This window comes from Carcharhinus amblyrhynchos, chromosome 6, assembly GCF_965287045.1.
Source record: "Carcharhinus amblyrhynchos chromosome 6, sCarAmb.v2.hapA, whole genome shotgun sequence".
Lineage (NCBI taxonomy): Eukaryota > Metazoa > Chordata > Chondrichthyes > Carcharhiniformes > Carcharhinidae > Carcharhinus > Carcharhinus amblyrhynchos.
The window spans coordinates 65,676,150-65,694,953 of record NC_137329.1 but is presented as its reverse complement, the minus strand read 5'-3'; the positions used below and the strand labels follow the sequence as shown (position 1 = coordinate 65,694,953).

Below are 18,804 nucleotides of genomic sequence, written 5' to 3'. Positions count from 1 at the left end.
GTTGCCAAACCTTGAGCTGCCCCTCATATTAACCATGGCTGGGAAGTGGCAGGCTGTGTCAGCACTGACCTGAGCACCAGAAGGGAATGGGGTGGGGAAAGCTACAGTCTGTTTTCTCCTCTGCAGTATGGGACAGCTATCCCTGGCTTGACAGGATATAATTCCAATCAGGCAATAATTCCAATCAGAACAGCATCAGTGTTCAAGAGTCTTTCCAGTTCTGGGACCAGCTCTGAGTGTGTTTCTGAGTGACAGTGTATGTGTTTCTGAGTGAGTGTGTGTGTGTTTTCTGAGTGAGAGTGTGTGTGTTTCTGAGTGAGAGCGTGTGTGTTTTCTGAGTGAGAGTGTGTGTGTTTTCTGAGTGAGTGTGTGTGTTTTCTGAGTGAGAGTGTGTGTTTTCTGAGTGAGAGTGTGTGTTTTCTGAGTGAGTGTGTGTGTGTTTTCTGAGTGAGTGTGTGTGTGTTTTCTGAGTGAGTGTGTGTGTGTTTCTGAGTGAGAGCGTGTGTGTTTTCTGAGTGAGTGTGTGTGTGTTTCTGAGTGAGTGTGTGTGTGTTTCTGAGTGAGTGTGTGTGTGTTTTCTGAGTGAGAGCGTGTGTGTTTCTGAGTGAGAGAGTGTGTGTTTTCTGAGTGAGAGCGTGTGTGTTTCTGAGTGAGAGCGTGTGTGTTTCTGAGTGAGAGCGTGTGTGTTTTCTGAGTGAGTGTGTGTGTTTTCTGAGTGAGAGTGTGTGTGTTTTCAGAGTGAGAGAGTGTGCATTTCAGAGTGAACAAAGAACAATGAAAATTACAGCACAGAACCAGCCCTCAGACCCTCCAAACCTGTATCGACCATACTGCCCGTCTGAACCCCTGAAAGTCGCAAAGTACTCATTTAATAGCTTCCCAATTCCTCTATCTCTTTGCGTAGATTCCCTCCCCTGTCCTTGAGTAGGCCAATCCTCTCCTTGACCACCCTTGTGCTCTTTCCATATGTATAAAAAACCTTGGGATTTTCCTTAATCCTGCTGGACAATTACTTTTCGTGACTCCTTTTAGCCCTCCTGACCTGTTGCTTAAGTTTCTATTTTCCTTGTATTCCACGCCTGCTTTGTGTGTTTCCAGATTCCTAGCCTTGACAAATGCTTCCTTTTTCTCTTTTACTAGGCCCACAATATCTCTCATTAGCCAAGGTTTCTGAACCCTGCCATATTATCCTTCATCCTTGCAGGAACGTACCAGTCCTGAATCCCTATCAGCTTACACCTGAAAGCCTCCCTCATGCTGATTTGCCTTCAAATATTTGCCCGCAATCTACATCTTCAGGTCCTGCCTAATATTGTCATACTCAGTGTGTGTGTTTCTCACTGTGTGTGAGAGGCTCTGGCAGGATACTCACGGACAACCTCTCGGATGGTGACGGGTTGGCCCAATGTGGCTGCAGCACTCGGTCCCGCAATATTCACTGCTCGGACCCGGAAATACAGCTTCTCTCCAGTCGGAAGGTCACGGATCAGGAGCGAGGTGCGATCACTCAATCCTTGCTGAGCAGGTAGCCACTCATCAGCTAGGAAAGGGAAGCAAGTGAACCAGAGTGGACAGAGCGTGGGAACGGGGGAGAGAGCGCGGGAACAGGGACAGAGTACGGGAACAGGGACAGAGTACGGGAACAGGGCAGAGAGCACGGGAATAGGGGAGAGAGTGTGGGAACCGGGAGAGAGCACAAGAATGGGTGAGAGAGTGCGGGAACGGGGGAGAAAGTGTAGGAACGGGGAGAGTGCACGGGAACGCGGCAGAGAGCGCACGGGAACGGGGGAGAGAGCGCACGGGAACGGGGGGGGAGAGAGCGCACGGGAATGGGGGGGAGAGAGCGCACGGGAACGGGGGAGAGAGCGCACGGGAACGGGGGAGAGAGCGCACGGGAACGGGGGAGAGAGCGCACGGGAACAGGGTGGGGGGTAGAATGCAGTAACGAAGGAGAGTGTGGGAATGAGAGTCAGAGAATGCAGTAACAGGGGAGAGAGCATGGGAAAGGGAAGAGTGTAAGGGAACGGGGGAGGGAGCGCGGGAATGGAGGAGAGAGCATGGGAATGGGGGAGAGGGTGGGAACAGAGGCAGAGAGAGGGTAATGGGAAAGGCAATGGAGAAAAGAGGAAAGGAAGGCAGGAGGGAATGGAGAGAGAGGGAATGGAGAGAGAGAGAGCGGGAAAAGAGATAAGAAAAATAGGAGACAGAAAGGAGGAAAAAGGGAATAAAGGAGAGATCACAGCGTTATCCCAAGAGCAGTGTGTACAGAGCCCTGTGTGTGCACAACTGTTAATGAGCAGTGTGTACACAGCCCTGGACAACACTCACAGCTAATAGTGAGCAATCTGCACACAGCCCCATACAATGCTCACAGTTAGTAGTGAGCAGTGTGTATACAGCCTGTACAATACTTCCATCTAATCATAGAATCATAGAATCTACAGAGCAGAAAGAGGCCATTCAGCCCATCAAACCTGCATGAGCAACGATCTCACCCAGGTTCTGTCTTATCCCCAAATATTTACCCTCCCAATCCCCCTGAAATTAAGGGGCAATTGATCATGGCCAAACAACCTAACACACACACATTTGAATAGTGGGAGAAAGCTGGAGTACCTAGAGGAAACCCTTGGAGACATAGAACATAGAACATAGAACATAGAACATTACAGCGCAGAACAGGCCCTTCGGCCCACGATGTTGCGCCGACCAGTTACAAAAACAATGACCCACTAGCCTATACCAATCCCTTTTCGTCCATAAACCTATTCAGAGATCTCTTAAACGCCCCCAAACTAGACGCATTTACAACTGCAGCAGGCAGGGCATTCCAATCCTTCACCACCCGCTGGGTAAAGAACCTACCCCTGACATCCGTCCTGTAGCTACCCCCCCTTAATTTAAAGCCATGCCCCCTCGTGCTAGCTTTCTCCATCCGAGGAAAAAGGCTATCACTATCCACCCTATCTAAACCTCTAATCATCTTATATGTTTCAATAAGATCCCCTCTTAGCCGCCTTCTTTCCAACGAAAACAACCCTAAATCCCTCAGTCTCTCCTCATAGGACCTCCCCACCATACCAGGCACCATCCTAGTAAACCTCCTCTGCACCCTCTCCAACGCCTCCACATCGGGGCAATGTGCAAACTCCACACAGTCAATGACCCAAGGCTGGAATTGAACCCGAGTCCCTGGTGCTGTGAGGCAGTGAGCAGTGTATACACAGCCCTGTACAATTCTCCCAATTAATACTGAGCAGTGTATACACAGCCCTGTGTAATACTCCTATTTAATACAGAGCAGTGTATACACAGCCCAGTACAACACACAGTGAGTGTGCAGATACTTACATCCTTCCTTACAATACTCCACCAAGTAGCCATCCAATCCAGCAGCTCCCACCCTCTCGGGAGCACGCCACTTTAGACAAGCTGTTGTGTCACTTACATCCTCCACGCTCAGATTGCTGGGTTCACTGGTGGGCGCTGGAATAACAAAACGGAGAGAGATCAGACATTTCAGCTCATTGAACAGAAAATTCACACTTTTGCAGAGAATTCTCACAACCAATGACACCAGTCAGTGTACAGATATTACCCTGAGAGAGAGAGGGAAATGGGAGACACCAGTCAGTGTATAGATATCTCCCTGAGAGAGAGGGAACCTAGAGACACCAGTCAGTGTACAGATATTATCCTGAGAGAGAGAGGGGACCGAGAGATACCAGTCAGTGTACAGATAGCTCCCTGAGAGACAGGGAACCTAGAGACACCAGTCAGTGTACAGATATCTCCCTGAGAGAGAGGGAACCTAGAGACACCAGTCAGTGTACAGATATCTCCCTGAGAGAGAAAGGACTGAGATACACCAGTCAGGGTACAGACACAACTTTGAGAGAGAGAGGGGACTGAGATACACCAGTCAGGGTACAGATATCTCCCTGAGAAAGAGAGAGAGGACTGAGATACACTAGTCAATGTACAGATATCTCCCTGAGAGGGAGAGGAATGAGATACACCAGTCAGGGTACAGATACCTCCCTGAGAGAGGGGCCTGAGGGACACCAGTCAGTGTACAGATATCTCCCTGAGAGAGGGAGAGGGGACTGAGAGACACTTGTCAGTGAACTGATATCTCCATGAGAGAGAAAGGGGATTGAGAGGCACCAGTCAGTGTACAGATATCTGCCTGAGAGAGAGAAGAGGGACTGAGAGACACCAGTGAGTGAACAGATATCTCCCTGAGAGAGAGAGGACTGAGAGACACCAGTGACTGTATAGATATCTTTGTGAGAGAGAGGAATGAGAGACACCAGTCAGTGTACAGATGTCTCCCTGAGGGAGAGAGGGGACTGAGAAACACCAGTCAATGTACAGATATCTCCCTGAGAGAGAGGGAACCTAGAGACACCAGTCAGTATACAGATATGTCCCTCAGAGAGAGAGGGGACTGAGAAACACCAGTCAACGTACAGATATCTCCCTGAGAGAGAGGGGAATGAGAAACACCAGTCAGTGTACAGATATCTCCCTGAGAGAGAGGGGATGAAAGTCACCAGTCAGTATACAGATATCTTCCTGAGAGAGACAGCGGACTGAGAGACACCAATCAGTGTACAGATACCACCCTGAGAGAGAGAGGAGACTGAGATACAATCTCCCTGAGAGAGGGGACTGAGAGACACCAATCAGTGTACAGATATCTCCGTGAGAGAGAGGGGACTGAGAGATGCCAATCAGTGTACAGATATCACCCTGAGAGAGAGAGGAGGCTGAGATACAATCTCCCTGAGAGAGGGGACTGAGAGACACCAATCAGTGTACAGATATCAGGTTATTGGTTCTCTGAGATGCCTCCACTTTCCCCCTGGTGTTTCTGCTACTCTTCTTGCATACCCCACCACATCCCCCCCTCCGCCCCCATCCCCCACCCCCACCACCACCACCACCTCCCCTGCTTTCCAACCCATTCCCACTACTCTCTGGCGATTGTCGCTTGCGAGGGGGAGGCAGTGACACAATCGTATTGAACTGGATTAGTAATCCAGAGACCCAGGGTAATGCTCTGGGGACCAATGTTCAAATCATATCAGGGCAGGTGGTGATATTTAGAACATAGAAAAACTACAGCACAAACAGGACCTTCAGCCCACAAGTTGCGCCGATCATATCTCTACCTACCAGGCTTACCCATAACCGTCAATCCTATTAAATCCCATGTACTCATCCAGAAGTCTCTTAAAAGACCCTAACGAATTTGCCTCCACCACCACCCACGGCAGCCGATTCCACTCACCCACCACCCTCTGAGTGAAAAACTTACCCCTGACATCTCATCTGTACCTACTCCCCAGCACCTTAAACCTGTGTCCTCTTGTGGCAGCCATTTCAACCCTGGGAAAAAGCCTCTGAGAATCCACCCGATCAATACCTCTCAACATCTTATACACTTCTATCAGGTCACCTCTCATCCTTCATGTCTCCAAGGAGAAAAGACCAAGCTCTCTCAACCGATCCTCATAAGGCATGCCACCCAATCCAGGTAACATCCCTGTAAATCTCCTCTGCATTGTTTCAATGGCTTCCACATCCTTCCTGTAATGAAGCGACCAGAACTGAGCCCAGTACTCCAAGTGGGGTCTGACCAGGGTCTTATGTAGCTGCAGCATTATCTCCTGACTCCTAAACTCAATTCCTCGATTGATGAAGGCCAGTACACCATACGCCTTCTTAACTACAGTCTCTACTTGCGAAGCTGATTTGAGCGTCCTATGAACCCGGACCTCAAGATCCTTCTGATCTTCCACACTGCCGAGACTCTTACCCTTAATATTGTATTCCTTCATCCCATTTGACCTGCCAAAATGAACGACCACACACTTGTCTGGGTTGAAGTCCATCTGCCATTTCTCTGCTCAGTCTTGCATCCTATCTATGTAACGCTGCAACTTCTGACATCCCTCCAAACTATCCACAACATCACCAACCTTTGTGTCATCGACAAACTTACCAACCCATCCTTCCACTTCCTCATCCAGGTCATTTATAAAAATCACAAACAGCAAGGGTCCCAGAACAGATCCCTGGGGCACTCCACTGGTGACCGACCTCCATGCAGAAAAAGACCCATCTACAACCACTCTCTGCCTTCTGTGGGCAAGCCAGTTCTGGATCCACGAGGCAACGTCCCCTTGGATCCCATGCCCCCTCACTTTCTCAATAAGCCTTGCATGGGGGACCTTATCGAATACCTTGCTGAAGTCCATATAAACCACATCTACCGCTCTTCCTTCGTCAATGTATTTAATCACATTTTCAAAAAACTCAACTAGGCTCCTAAGGCACGACCTGCCTTTGACAAAGCTGTGCTGACAACTTTTGATTATACTATACTTCTCTAAATGTTCATAAATCCTGTCTCTCAGGATCTTCTCCATTAACTTACCAACCACTGAGGTCAGACTCACCGGTCGGTAACTTCCCGGGCTATCCCTATTCCCTTTCTTGAATATAGGAACCACATCCGCAATCCTCCAATCCTCTGGAACCTCTCCTGTCTCCATCAATGACGCAAAGGTCATCGCCAGAGGCTCTGCAATCTCTTCCCTCACCTCCCACAGTAACCTGGGGTACATCCCATCCGGTCCCGGCAACTTATCTAACTTGATGCTTTTCAAAAGCTCCAACATATCCTCTTTCTTAATGTCCACATGCTCAAGCTTTTCAGTCTGCCGCAAGCGGACTGAAAATAATAAACCTCTGGAATTAAATTAATGATCATGAAACCCACTGTCAATTGTCAGAAAAACCCATCTGGTTCACTAATCTCCTTTAGAGAAGGAAGTCTGATGTCCTTACTTGGTCTGGCCTACATGTGACTCCAGACCCATGGTATTGTGGTTGATCTGAAATGGCCAAAAGAGCCATTCACTTCAAGGGCAGTTAGGAATGGGCATTGAGCACTGCCAGTAAGACCCACAACCTGCCAGTGAATTCTAAAAATCTCTCCCAGCCTCCTCCAATCCGAGACCAGTTTCCACTCACCAATCGGTACAAAGGGTTTGGAGGACGGGCTGGGCCGAGACATGCCAATGGAGTTGACAGCATAGACTCTCATCTCATAGACAACACCTTCAATCATTCGCTTAGCTTCATAGGTAGTCTCCTTCCAGAGATCAAAGTTCAACCTCATCCAACGATAACTCTGCTTCTTCTTCCTTTCCAGGACATATCCTGTGAAACCGAGAGAGAGAGAGAGAGAGACGGGGCATAAGAGAGAGCGAAACAGAGAGAGAGAGCAAGAGAGAGAGAGGGACAGAGTGAGAGAGAGAGAGACAGAGTGAGAGGGACAGAGAGAGAGTGAAAAGGAGAGAGAGAGAGAAAGAGGGAGACAGAGATACAAAGAGAGAGAGGCAAAGAGAGAGAGAGAGACAGACAGAGACAGAGAAAGAGACAGGGAGAGACAGGCAGATAGAGTGACAGCGAGAGATAGAAAGAAAAACAGTGAGAGAGAGAGACACAGACAGACAGACAGACAGACAAGGGAGAGACAGAGACAGAGAAAGACAGAGAGAGAAAGAGAGACAAAGCGAGAGAGACAGGGAGAGAGAGAGACAAAGCCAGACACAGAGACAAAGAAAGTGAAAGGCAGAGACAGAGCGAGAGAGGGTGAATGAGAGAGAGAGAGAGGGACAGAATGAGAGAGAGACAGTGTGAGAGAGAGATACAGAGAGACAGGCAGAGAGAGAAGAGTGAGAGACAGAGTGAGAGAGATAAAGACAGAGAGAGAGACAGAGAGAGACAGGCAGATAGAGTGACAGCGAGAGATAGAAAGAAAAACAGTGAGAGAGAGAGACACAGACAGACAGACAGGCAGACAAGGGAGAGACAGAGACAGAGAAAGACAGAGAGAGAAAGAGAGACAGAGCAAGAGAGACAGGGAGAGAGAGACAGGGAGAGACAGACAGAGAGAGAGATAGAAACAGAGACAAAGAAAGTGAGAGGCAGGGACAGAGAGAGAGAAAGAGAGACAGAGCGAGAGGGTGAGTGAGAGAGAGAGAGAGGGACAAAATATGAGAGAGACAGAGTGAGAGAGAGATACAGAGAGAGAGAGAGAGAGAAAAGGAGAGAGAGAGAGCGAGAGACAGTAGAGAGAGTGTGAAAAGCAGAGAGAGAGAGAGACAGAGAGGGAAAGAGAGACAGAGAGGGAGAGAGAGACATGGAGGGAGAGAGAGACATGGAGGGAGAGAGAGACATGGAGGGAGAGAGAGAGACAGACAGAGTGGGTGAGGGACAGAGAGAGAGAGAAAAGGAGAGAGGGACAGAGAGAGCGAAAAGGAGACAGACAGAGACAGAGAGGGAGAGAGAGAGAGACAGAGAAGGAGAGAGAGAGAGAGAGAGAGACAGAGAGTGGGAGAGGGAGAGAGAGAGAGAGACAGAGACAGAGAGAGAGGCAGAGAGAGAGAGAAACAGACAGAGACAGAGAAAGACAGACAGAGAGAGACAGAGTGAGAGAGACAAAGACAGTGAGGTGAGGGGGGGAGAGAGAGGAGAGGAAAAGAGAGACATAGAGATGGAGGGAGAGAGAGAGAGAGAGAAACCGACAGAGAGACAGAGAGTTAGAGACAAAGAAAGAGAGAGACAGAGAGAGAAAGACAGAGGGAGGGAGGGAGACAGACAGACAGAGAGACAGAGAGAGCAACAGTAAGAGAGACAGAGACAGAGAAAAGGAGAGAGACATAGAGACGGGTAGAGAGAAAGCGAAAAGGAGAGAGAGAGACAAAGTGAGAGAGAGAGAGAGAGAGACGGGGAGAGAGAGAGTCAGAGAGTGAGACAGAGACAGAGAGATAGAGACAGAGAGAAAGGGAAAGAAAAGTAGAGAGACCGAGAGTGAGAGAGACCGAGGGTGAGAGAGATAGAGAGTGACAGAGAGAGAGTGAGAGAGAGGGAAAGAGGGAAACAGAGAGGGAGAGATAGAGGGGGAGGGACAGAGAGGGAGAAAGTGAAAGGGAAAAGAGATGAATAGGTTTAATCAGGACTTGCCCTCACCATGTGCCCTCTGGAAGCCTCAGAGAATCCTAGCCTCTTACCCAGCACAGGTTGTCCTCCATCAAAGGCTGGTGGGTCCCACTCGATTGTACACCAATCTTCTCCAACTTTCAGGATCCTTGGAGACTCTGGAGGGTCAGGGACATCTAAGAAGAGAACACGCAGAGTCAGCGCACAGTCTAGACTGTGGGGGAGGGTAGACAGCAAAACGGGTGAAGTGGTGTTTTTGGAGGGGGACGGGGGGAGATTTACCTGCAAGAGCTATCAGAGTGAACTGGAGCTGGTTCCTTTGCTAAAGGATATCACTGTGTCTGACAATGGGACAACAATGTTTTGGGTAATGTGTTGTCCTATTGCTGGAGGAGGCGGATTATCACCTTAACTTAGGTCCTAGCACCGAGGAGGACCTGGAGTTTAGTTTAAACCACAAATCACGGCCATAGCACACTGCGCATGGTTCCTGTGTTTTTGGATACTACAAGACATTGACATCAAGATCAAAAGAAGATCTAGGTGTAGAATTTGAAATGTGTAAAGTTTGAATTATATAAATATTAGCCCGTCCCTATTGATAATGAGCTAAACTCCAGCTTTGAAAGAGAGTTTACCAGGAATAAAATAAGGTTCAAATTAACTCGTCCACAGAGAGCTACTTTATTTCCTGACTTGTTTTGCATCTGTACATTTTATACAATAAAATAAGAATATTTTTATTCTTCCACAGGATGTGGGTGCTGCTGGCTAGGTCAGCCTATCCCTAATTGCTGTTGAGAAGGTGATGGTGAGTCGCTGCAGTCCCTGTGCTTCTGCTAACAGAGCCACACAGTGTTAAATTGTCCAACCTTCAGGAAGGCCAGGAGCACACACAGAATCTTGTTCCAGAGTAAATGGACAGTGGCCCATTCAGCAGATGTACTAGCTGGCATTTGTGTTGTGGGAGAAACTTGCTTGTGCAGCAAGTATGAGAGGAAAGTTGGGAATTCAAAGCATGCATTACAATTGTGTATAGACAAGAGCACAGAACACTTGGGACCCAGACTTTTACTCCACGCTCACAACTAATTAACTAACTTGAACAACTTGATAAGGATCAATTTGAGGGATTCCCCTGCTCTGTGGAACATCAGTGGTAGGGAAACTATTAGAGAAAACTCTGAAGGAGAGAATCTATCTCTACTTGGAGAGGTAAGGTTTGATCATGGCTTCGTCAGAGAGAGGTCATGTCCAACAAATTTAATTGAATTTTTTAAGGAGGTGACAAAGTGTGTAGAAGAGAGCAGTGCAGTTGATGAAATTTATTTGGATTTCAGCAAAGCCTTTAAAGATTCCACATGAGAGATCAATAAACGCACATGGGATCCAGGATAACTTGGCAAGTTGGAGACATGATTGAGATGTAGAACTTTATGAGGGCATGGACAGAGTGAATAGGAAGCAGCTATTCCCCTTAGTTGGAGGGTCAATAACGAGGGGGCATAGATTTAGGATAAGGGGCAGGAGGTTTAGAGGGAATTTGAGGAAAGATCTTTTTCAACCCAGTGGGTGGTAGGAGTCTGAAATGCACTGTCTGGGAGGGTAGCAAAGATGGGAAATCTCACAACATTTCATAACTGTGGATTTGCACTTGAAATGGCATAACATTCAAGGCAATGGGCCAAATGTTGGAAAGTAGGATTAAGTGTAGTTTTATCAGTGCAGACTTGATGGGCCAAAAGGCTTCTTCTGTACTCTTTGACTTTACGACTATGACTGAATCATGTTCACCCAGTAATGAGGTTCTGTTCCATATACTGATGGTATGGTCTGATGTAGATAAAGTGGAGTCTGACTTGAATAGTTATTCCATGCTGCTTTATTCACACTCTATTCATACAGTATATTCACGATGAATTTCAGAGTAGATACATTTCACCCAAGTGCAGCTTGCTCAATCTGATGTTCAAGTCTCTAGCACATGACTGCTGATGTCAATGTTACATCATGATCTACTTCACTTATTACCAAGACACTGCATCCTCCCCTCTCAACTTTCCCTCTCCATTTTTTTTACATTGTTCTCGCTTTCTTCACATTCCTCACTTACCTTCTATCCTATCCCTCCTTCCAGCTCTCACTCCACTTCATTCCTCTGCTATGATTTTAGTCCTAACCATCATACTACCAATTATCTCTGTCATTCTCTCCAGCTCTGCACATCCCATCAATCTATCTGCACTCTTCCAATTCTGGCCCCATGCATGTTCCCACTTTCAATCACTTCAGCTCTGGCAGCCTTCTGCTGCCTAATGTCATTCCCCCGCTCTAGCTGACTTTCCTTCTTTAAAACCTACTAAGCTCACCTGACTGAATACCTTCTTGTGTGATTCGCTTTGGGACCAGTTTAAAGAAGTTAAATTGATAAATGTGTATGGAAGGCGGAAGCTCTGTTCCAGCAATTTATTATCTCCAGGGCCTGGTTGGAACCTTGGTACTTACCAACCACTTTGACAGTGATATCAGCCCGATCTTCCCCTGCAGGGTTTTCCACCAGCACAGTGTAGATGCCCTGATCAGATCTCTCTGCTCCCTCCATGATAAAGACACAATGCTCAGGATGCTTCTCCACATGTACACGTCCATCCATCTCTGTGATCACCTGTCCACAGTAACAGAATCAAGGTTAGCACCTTGCGGGCGGCACAGTAGCACAATGTGGGGCACGGTAGCACAGTGGTTAGCACTGCTGATTCACAGCTCCAGAAACCTGGGTTTGATTCCCGGCTTGGGTCACTGATGACTTTGCATATTCACCTCGTGTCTGCATGGGTTTCCTCTGGGTGCTCCGGTTTCCTCCCACAGTCCAAAGATGTGCGGGCTGGGTTGATTGGCCATGCTAAAATTGCCCCTTAGTGTCCTGAGATGCGTAGGTTAGAGGGATTAGTGGGTAAAATATGTAGGGATATGCGGATAGGGCCTGGGTGGGATTGTGGTCGGTGTAGACTCGATGGGTCGAAGGGCCTTTTCCTGCACGGTAGGATTCTATGATCTATTAGCTTAGACTAGCAGCTACACTGAGACAGCAGGAGTGTGGTGGAAAACTTTCCACTTAACTTGGTGAGTGCATTTCCAACAAGAAGCTCAACCATCCAGGACAAAGCAGCCACTTGATTGCTATCCCTTCCACAAACACTCAATCCCCCCACCACCGATGAACAGTGGCAGTTGTATGTATGATCTACAAGATGCACTGAAGAAGTCACCAAGGTTCCTTAGACAACACCTTCCAAATTCACAACCGTCTAGAAGGACAACAGTAGCAGAAACCACTTGGAGATTCCCCTCCAAGTCACTCCCCTTCCTGACTTAGAAATATATCACTGTTCCTTCATTGTCACTGGAACAAAATCCTGGAACTCCCTCCCGAACAGCATTGTAGGTGTACTTACACCACATGACTACAGCGGTTCAAGAAAGCAGCTCATCACCACCGTCTCATGGGCAATTAGGGATAGGTAATAAATGACTGTCCAGTGACACCCATAACGAATATACAATATAAAGAAATGCCAGTGTTGTAGCTGTAGTGGAAGAGCTTGCCGAGGGGCATAGGACCTTCTAGAGCACAAGTCATCAGTATTATTGCTGGAATGTTGTCAGGGTCCTTTGCAGCATCCAACCATTTCTTGATATCATGTAGAGTGAATTGAATTGAATTGACTTGAGACTGACATCTTTGAGGCTGGGGACCTCCAGTAGAGGCTAAGATGCATCATCCACAGAGCACTTCTGGCTGTAGATTGCTGTGAATGCTTCAGCTTTATCTGTTACACAGATTTTTTGCTTAGCTCTGTCTATTACCTGCCTTGTATGCTGTTTGGCACGCAAGTAGTCCTATGTTGTAGTTTCACCAGGTTGATAACTCACTTTTCAGATTGCCTGATGTTGCTCCTGGCATGCCCTCCGGCACCCTTCACTGAACCAGGGTTGATCCCCTGACTTGTTGGTGATGATACACACAAGAAAGGCAAGAGTAAACAACAACATTCACAATTAACTACAATAATACTTACCCAGACAATATACTTAAATTACACCCCCCTACAATCTAAATCAATCTACCTCCCTAAACTCCAAGAATACACCTTTCCCAAAACAAGGGGGTGGCATGGGGGCACAGTGGTTAGCACAGCTGCCTCACAGCTCCAGAGACCTGGGTTCGATTCCCAGCTTGGTTCACCGTCTGTGTGGAGTTTGCACGTTCTCTCCGTGTCTGCATGGGCTTCCTCCGGATGTTCCAGGTCCCTCCCACAGTCCGAAGATGTGGGGGTTAGGTTTATTGGCCATGCTAAATTGCCCCTTGGTGTCCCAGGAAGCATAGGTTAGAAGGATTAGCAGGGTTAATATGTGTGGATAAGGCCTTGGTGGGATTGTTGTCAGTGCAGACTCGATGGGTCAAATGGCTTCCTTCTGCACTGTAGGATTTTATGATTCTATGATCGAACTCCCCACTCACCTGACAAAGGAACAGCATTCCGAAAGCATTTAAGAACATAAGAACATACTGGACTTTAACCTGGTGTTGTGAGACTTCTGACTGGGGATATGCCAGGCCATTGAGGTTACAGATTGTACTGGAGTACAGTTCTGCTGCTGCTGATAGTTCACAGCACTTCATAAATGCCCATTCTTGAATTGTTATCCTATCCCATTGAGCACAGTGGAAATGCCACACAACACAATGGAGGGTATCCTCAATATGAAGACTGGACTCAGTCTCCACAAGGACTATGCAGTGGTTACTCAATGCAGGCATGGACAGTATAGTAAACAGATACTATACTTAGGGCGGCACGGTGGCACAGTGGTTAGCACTGCCGCTTCACAGCTCCAGGGTCCTGGGTTTGATTCTCGGCTCGGGTTGCTGCCTGTGTGGAGTTTGCACATTCTCCTTGTGTCTGCGTGGGTTTCCTCCGGGTACTCTGGTTTCCTCCCGCAGTCCAAAGATGTGCGGGTTAGGTTGATCGGCCATGCTAAGGAATTGCCCCTTAGTGTCCAGGATAGCGAAGGTTAGAGGAATTAGCGGGTATGATATGGCAGTAGGGTCTGGGTGGGATTATGTTCGGTGCAGACTCGATGGGCCGAAGGGCCTCTTTCTGCACTGTAGGGTTCTATGATATATGGACAGAGATATTTGTGACAGGCAGGTTGGTGAGAACGAGGCAATGTATGTTTTTTCCTCTTGTTGTTTCTCTCACCACCTGTTACAGGCCCAGTCTAGCAGCTTTAAGTTCCCAAAAGAAGGCTACAGGTCGTGTGTAGTAACTATTTTCAACCTATGGGATGTTATTTTGGGGAAGGTGTGTTCTTGAGGTTTAGGAAAGTAGATAGATTTAGATTGTGGAAGGTGTAATTTAAGTATACTGTCTGGGTATGTATTGTTGTAGAAATTGTGAATGTTGTTCTTTACACTTGCCTTTCTTCTTGTGTGTATGCAAGTTTAATAAATGTTTTGTTATTTGAATATTTAAAACAGGACTTGTTCCTTTCCTCACCAGGTTTTACCACATTTCTTCCGTTTGTTCCAAATCATCAAAAAAATTAGAGTTCTGAGTTTTCCTTCTGGGATTTGGGATGTGCTTATTGAATATCAGTAGGGTTCATAACAATAGTGTGTAAAATGTGCACTAATGCACAATTTGTGTACAGACTACTATACATTGTATATTACTGTGTACTATATGAATCACCATTGTTTCACAGATTAGCGCTGAGGGACCAACTGTAAAATCTGGACACCACCAACTATCCTTTTCCCATGTACCTTTGGATGGAATCTTGCCAAAAAATAGCAACTGTCAGGGTCTAATTGAAAACCAGCATGTTTCTCTCCCGAGAACAGTCTTGATTTCTCTCCCGAGAAACAGTCTGGATTTCTCTCCCGAGAAACAGTCTGGATTTCTCTCCAGATCTTCTGACACTTTGTCAAAAGAAACAGGTCAGCGAGTTTAATGCCATCATGTAGAGGACGGGGCATGTTTAAAAGGTCCCTTGGTCAGACCAAGAAATAACCTCTCCCCCTACAATCCAAGCCTCCTCCCCCTCCGTCCTGTAATCAATGCCAGCATCCCATCCATCCCCTCCCAGCCCCTGCCCCACCACACAAACAGTCATTGCCAGCATCAGACCCCTTCACTGGTGAGCTTGGTGCCAACCTGTGCCAGCGGCATTGCCAGGGCACTGCCTGGCAGTGTCCCTCTCCCCCAGGGCTATACTCACCTTTGCATCTTAGGGGGATCCCCATGACAAGTTCACATCTGGGCGAACCTGCTGTTGGAAAGACAAGTGCCTAGTGGTATTATCGCTTTACTATTCATCCAGAAACTTAGCTAATATTCTGGGGAGGGGACCCGCCATAGCAGCTGGTGGAATTTGAATTGAATAAAAAATATCTGGAATTAAGAATCTACTGATCACCGTAAAACCATTGTTGATTGTCGGAAAAATCCATCTGGTTTACTAATGTCCTACAGGGAAAGTAATCTGCCATCTTTACCTGGACTGGCCTACATGTGACTTCGGAGCCACAGCAATATGGTTGGCTCTCAACTGCCTGTAGGCAACTAGCAATAAACGCTGACCAGCCAGCGACACCCATGAATGAGTTAGAAAAACCTCGCCTACATGACATCATCTCAGCAAGTTTTGAAAGTACGGTTGTGAGGAATATATGGCAAGGGGGGTATTTAATTATATTGAAATGTATGTAAATGTATTAAAATCGCGTGTGAATCTGATTACATCGCTGGCGAGGGGCGGCAAAAATTGGAAATCACGATCTCGTCAGCGACCTCACTACATTCCGGCTATGGAGAGAGTGGGCTCAAGGTCATTCACATTGACTTCAAACCTTTGGTAGAAATTGTGTGTGTGTGTGTGTGAGAGAGTTAGGGTATATAAAAAGTGTTATACTTTCATATTTCATAATTTACATTAAGAAGCTTTGCCTTCTACTTGACAAATCTGGTTTAATAATAAACTAATAATGTTTATTGAAGAAACCTGAGCACTGAGTGGTCATTCTGAGATTAATATTCGGCTGTCCAGCTGGCTGGAAAAATCATTGAAATCTATGCTGTGATCCGTGGAGCAGTGGAGTTAGAGACAGACAATGCATCCCTCCCATCCCGGTTCTACCATTCCCTAAAAACAAAGAAACTGATAGGAGAAGACAAACCATTCATTTGGATGTGAACATTGAGATCTTACCAATGAACTGAACTCCTACCAAATCCCAGGGAGTCACAGAGAACATCTGTCCCTATTAAAATATGAGGGTGATGTTACCCATCTTGCTGTTCACTCACACTCAGAGGCACTACCATTGGCTTCCTAACAGTAAAGCTAACCATGTGAGTGAATATTGGAACTGGTGTGGACAGATATCAAACACACTGCTGTTTGGGATCATCAGCTCACAAATTCATTTGCAATGTAAAAACTCTCAATACCATATCCATCTTACAAATCACTACTAGCCCTACCTTGTCACCCTTGGTCCAGATGACAGTTGGCACTGGGTCCCCGCTGATGGGCACATCCAATCGGAGTTTGTTCCCTGCCACAACAATGATGGTGGCATCAGGGACACTGCCCAAACAATCCAGGTGGATTTTGGGAGGATCTATGGAGGGTAGATAAAACACACAGAGTGAAAACAGTTCTGCAGATACATCGAAGTACACACACACACACACACACACACACACACACACAAAGACATGTCACATGCACACACAAAGAGAGTGTCACATGTACACACACAGACACACACACGAAGACACATTGTCTCACACACACACACACGGATACTGTGTCACATGGACACACAAACACACACACACAAAGACGCAGTGTCACACATTCAAACACGCACACACACACATCACTCATCTGATGAAGGAAAAGTGCTCCCAAAGCTTGTGATATCAAATAAACTTGTTGGACTTTAACCTGGTTTGTGAGACTTCTTACTGCACACACACACACACACACACACACACACACACACACACACACACACACACACACGAAAAGACATAGCGCCAGATTTTACCAATTGGAGGCAAAGTGCTGAATCTGGATGTAAAACGGATCTGAGCCCGGAATCCCCGTTCCAGCGTGCCCATACGTTTTTTGGTGGCTCCAGTCTGGCCCGCGCTGTGGGGCGGGGCTTAGGGCTGCTGGAACGATTGGAGCTCTGAAATACGCATGCGCTGTTCGAAAAAAAACTGAAACAGCGCGCTCGGGTGCAAAAGGCAAAACAGAGAGAGAGCTGGGGGTGGGTGGGGGGGGGGAGGTGGTGGTGGTGAATAGGGAGGGAGGATGAGCCACGATCAGACCCCTCTGGGAGGTAGGCCCCCCGGCAGATACCCCCCAATCAGAATCCCCCCTTGGAGGCAAACACGAATCCATCCCCCCTCCCCCCAGCCTTCTGCTGGCATCTGCCAGAAGGTGGGGTGGGCTCAGAGGGATGGTGGAGGGACAGCAGCAATCCAGGTACGTTGGGGGTGTGCTCTGCCGAGGGGGGCTGCCTCCTGGGGGGGGTCCGGTCACGGGGGAGGGGTCTGCCTCCCAGCAGGTTCGAATTGCAGGGGTGCGGGTCTGCCGGGGTGGTTAGCCGGGGGTCTGCGAAGGGTGTTCGAGGAGGATGGGCCTCGGAGGTTCCCCTGCAGAACAGGAATCCACTTCGGATTTTTATTCTGCAGGTTGGTAACAGCGCGGATCCAGAACAGATCCGAAGACGGTCAAATGGGATTTGGCAGTTGTGTTCGATGCGTGGTTCATTAAGTCAATTTAAATGCATGCTAATGCATTTAAATCATTGGGCCACCTAATTGGGGTGCGGACTAGATCCGAGCCAAAATTGGGTGTTGGTAAAGGCGCGATCTGCTTGGTTTTGGGTGCAGACCGCGTTACAGGCCTAATGCCCGAATTCACCGCGATTTCACACCCAGAATTTTTGACAAAATCCGCCCCATAGTGTCTCACACACACACACACACACACACACACACACACACACACACACACACACACACACACACACACACACACACACACAATCATAGAACCCTACAGTGCAGAAAGAGGCCCTTCAGCCCATTGAGTCTGCACCGAACACAATCCTACCCAGGCCCTACCCCCATATCCCTACATATTATACCCACTAATCCCTCTAACCAATGCATCCATGGACACTAAGGGACAATTTCTTATCATGGCCAATCAACCTAACCTGCCCATCTTTGGACTGTGGAAGGAAACCGGAGTACCCAGAGGAAACCCACGCAGACACGAGGAGAACGTGCAAACTCCACACAGACAGTGACCCGAGCTTGGGAATCAAACCCAGGACCCTAGAGCTGTGAAGCAGCAGTGCTAACCATTGTGCTACCGTGCCGCCCAAGATACAGTGTCACACACACACACACAGACAAACACACACACACAAAGATACAGTGTCTCACACACACACGCACACACACACACACACACACACACACAAAGGCACAGTGTCACGCACACACACACACAAAGACACACACACACAAACAAAGACACAGTGTCACTCACTCAGACGCACACAATCACAGAGTCAGTGTCAGGATAGATATAAAAAATAAAGATCTTACCTTGTCTGGGCACATAGTCAATTTTAACCTCTGGAGAGTTGAGCGAAAACCAAGAAAAAAAACATAGAAAATTAAAGAACATTTA

General features: G+C 47.5%; 1 protein-coding gene across 1 annotated transcript in view; it reads right to left on the bottom strand.

Moving 5' to 3' along the window:
- The window catches only part of LOC145343969 (myosin-binding protein C, cardiac-type-like), a 65,924-nt gene that overhangs the window by 10,247 nt on the left and 36,873 nt on the right, over window positions 1-18,804 (bottom strand). The window contains exons 13-19 of the mRNA XM_080190553.1: window positions 18,720-18,749; window positions 16,569-16,708; window positions 11,524-11,683; window positions 9,090-9,194; window positions 7,045-7,233; window positions 3,352-3,486; window positions 1,373-1,540 (exon numbers count right to left, since the gene is read on the bottom strand). Of these exons, the coding sequence (XP_080046679.1) occupies window positions 1,373-1,540; window positions 3,352-3,486; window positions 7,045-7,233; window positions 9,090-9,194; window positions 11,524-11,683; window positions 16,569-16,708; window positions 18,720-18,749 (927 nt within the window). The remainder of the gene's footprint in view (window positions 1-1,372; window positions 1,541-3,351; window positions 3,487-7,044; window positions 7,234-9,089; window positions 9,195-11,523; window positions 11,684-16,568; window positions 16,709-18,719; window positions 18,750-18,804) is intronic.